At 47.2% G+C, this 1418-nt stretch overlaps 1 protein-coding gene across 1 annotated transcript; it reads left to right on the forward strand.

The window, feature by feature from the left end:
- LOC131399270 (UDP-glucuronosyltransferase 1A3-like) lies at positions 1–1203 on the forward strand. The gene is made up of 2 exons (XM_058533441.1): positions 1–864; positions 1174–1203. The coding sequence occupies exons 1-2, from the start codon at positions 1–3 to the stop codon at positions 1201–1203; spliced, it is 894 nt and encodes a 297-aa protein (XP_058389424.1).
- Positions 1204–1418: the final 215 nt, after the last annotated feature.

Genomic DNA, 1418 nt, shown 5'->3' on the forward strand with positions numbered 1-1418 from the left:
ATGGCTGTGGGACTCCAGGTTCCCCTGCTGGCGCTCGCTGGGCTGTTGCTCTTTCTGAGTGTTGGACCCCAGGCCGAGGGCGGGAAGGTGCTGGTGGTCCCCATGGAAGGCAGCCACTGGCTTAGCATGCGGGAGGCCGTGCGGGAGCTCCATGCCAGAGGCCACCAAGCAGTGGTCGTTTCTCCAGAGGTGAATCTGCATATCAAGGAAGAGGACTTTTTCACCATGAAAACCTACGAGATTCCTTGTACCCAGGATGAATTTAATCACATCTTGCTGGGCCAGAGTCACATGATTTTTGAAAAAGCACATTTTCTAAAGACATTTTGGAGAAGTATGACAATTCTGAAAAATGTGTCTTTGCTCTTTCAAAAGTCTTGTGAGGGGCTGATGTATGACAAGGACCTGATCAGGCACCTGAATGCCAGTTCCTTTGACGTGGTTTTAACTGACCCCGTTTACCCCTGCGGGGCAGTGCTGGCTGAGTACCTGAAGATTCCTGCTGTGTTTTTTTTGCGTGCCCTTCCATGTGACTTAGATTCTGAGAGCACGCAGTGCCCAAACCCTTCTTCATATGTTCCTAGGCTTTTAACAACAAATTCAGACCACATGACATTCCTGCAAAGAGTCAAGAATATGCTCTACCCTCTGGCCCTGAAGTACATTTGCCACGTTTCTCTGACTCCTTATGCAAGCCTGGCCTCTAAGCTTCTTCAGAGAGGCGTGTCACTGGTGGATATTTTGGGCTCTGCATCCGTGTGGCTGTTCAGAGGTGACTTTGTGTTGGACTACCCCAGGCCGATCATGCCCAACATGGTCTTCATTGGGGGCATAAACTGTGCCAACAGGAAGCCATTATCTCAGGTCAGTATTGGTGCTTTAATCCAATCAATGTTGCAGGGGGAACACATATTTTTTTGGCAACTTACTTCCAGGTGCTTACTTGTCTACCAATCTTTCCAGAGATTTCTACCTCTCATTCTCCTTCTAACATTCTTCGATGAGATAAATTGTTAAAGTAACTCCAGTAGTGTAGGAAAGGTGTGCAATGGTCATTGCGAGGACTGAGAGGCCGAGGGGGGTCTGTAATAAGATTGGCAAGCAATGATGTGATTCCACCAAGATTGTCCTTTTGTAAAGGCACTGTCTTCATGGTTGTGCAATTTTCTCCAGCTGTATAGGAGCAGAGAAATTGAGTTGTGAACTGATCCATCAGGGGGTTTTTGCTTGCAGGTGTTCTGTAGTAGGACAAAGGAACCAGCAAATTGCATTTGTTGACATGATAGTGTTTAGTAGTCCTTTCTTGGAGGGGACTGAGGTGAGATCACAGGAGACCTAAACACCAAAGGAAGCAGACATTTCAAAGAGGTTGAATAAATAAAGTGGAAGAGAGACAATGCTAGAGAGGGAAGGTGGGG

Source organism: Diceros bicornis, chromosome 37, assembly GCF_020826845.1.
Source record: "Diceros bicornis minor isolate mBicDic1 chromosome 37, mDicBic1.mat.cur, whole genome shotgun sequence".
In the NCBI taxonomy this organism is placed as follows: Eukaryota; Metazoa; Chordata; class Mammalia; order Perissodactyla; family Rhinocerotidae; genus Diceros; species Diceros bicornis.

Excerpts from the sequence above, each read along its gene's own strand:
- LOC131399270 (XM_058533441.1), top strand. The coding sequence starts at position 1 with ATGGCTGTGGGACTCCAGGTTCCCCTGCTGGCGCTCGCTGGGCTGTTG. Across the intron at positions 865-1,173 it reads ACAGGAAGCCATTATCTCAG|CTGTATAGGAGCAGAGAAAT; the intron begins GTCAGTATTGGT and ends AATTTTCTCCAG.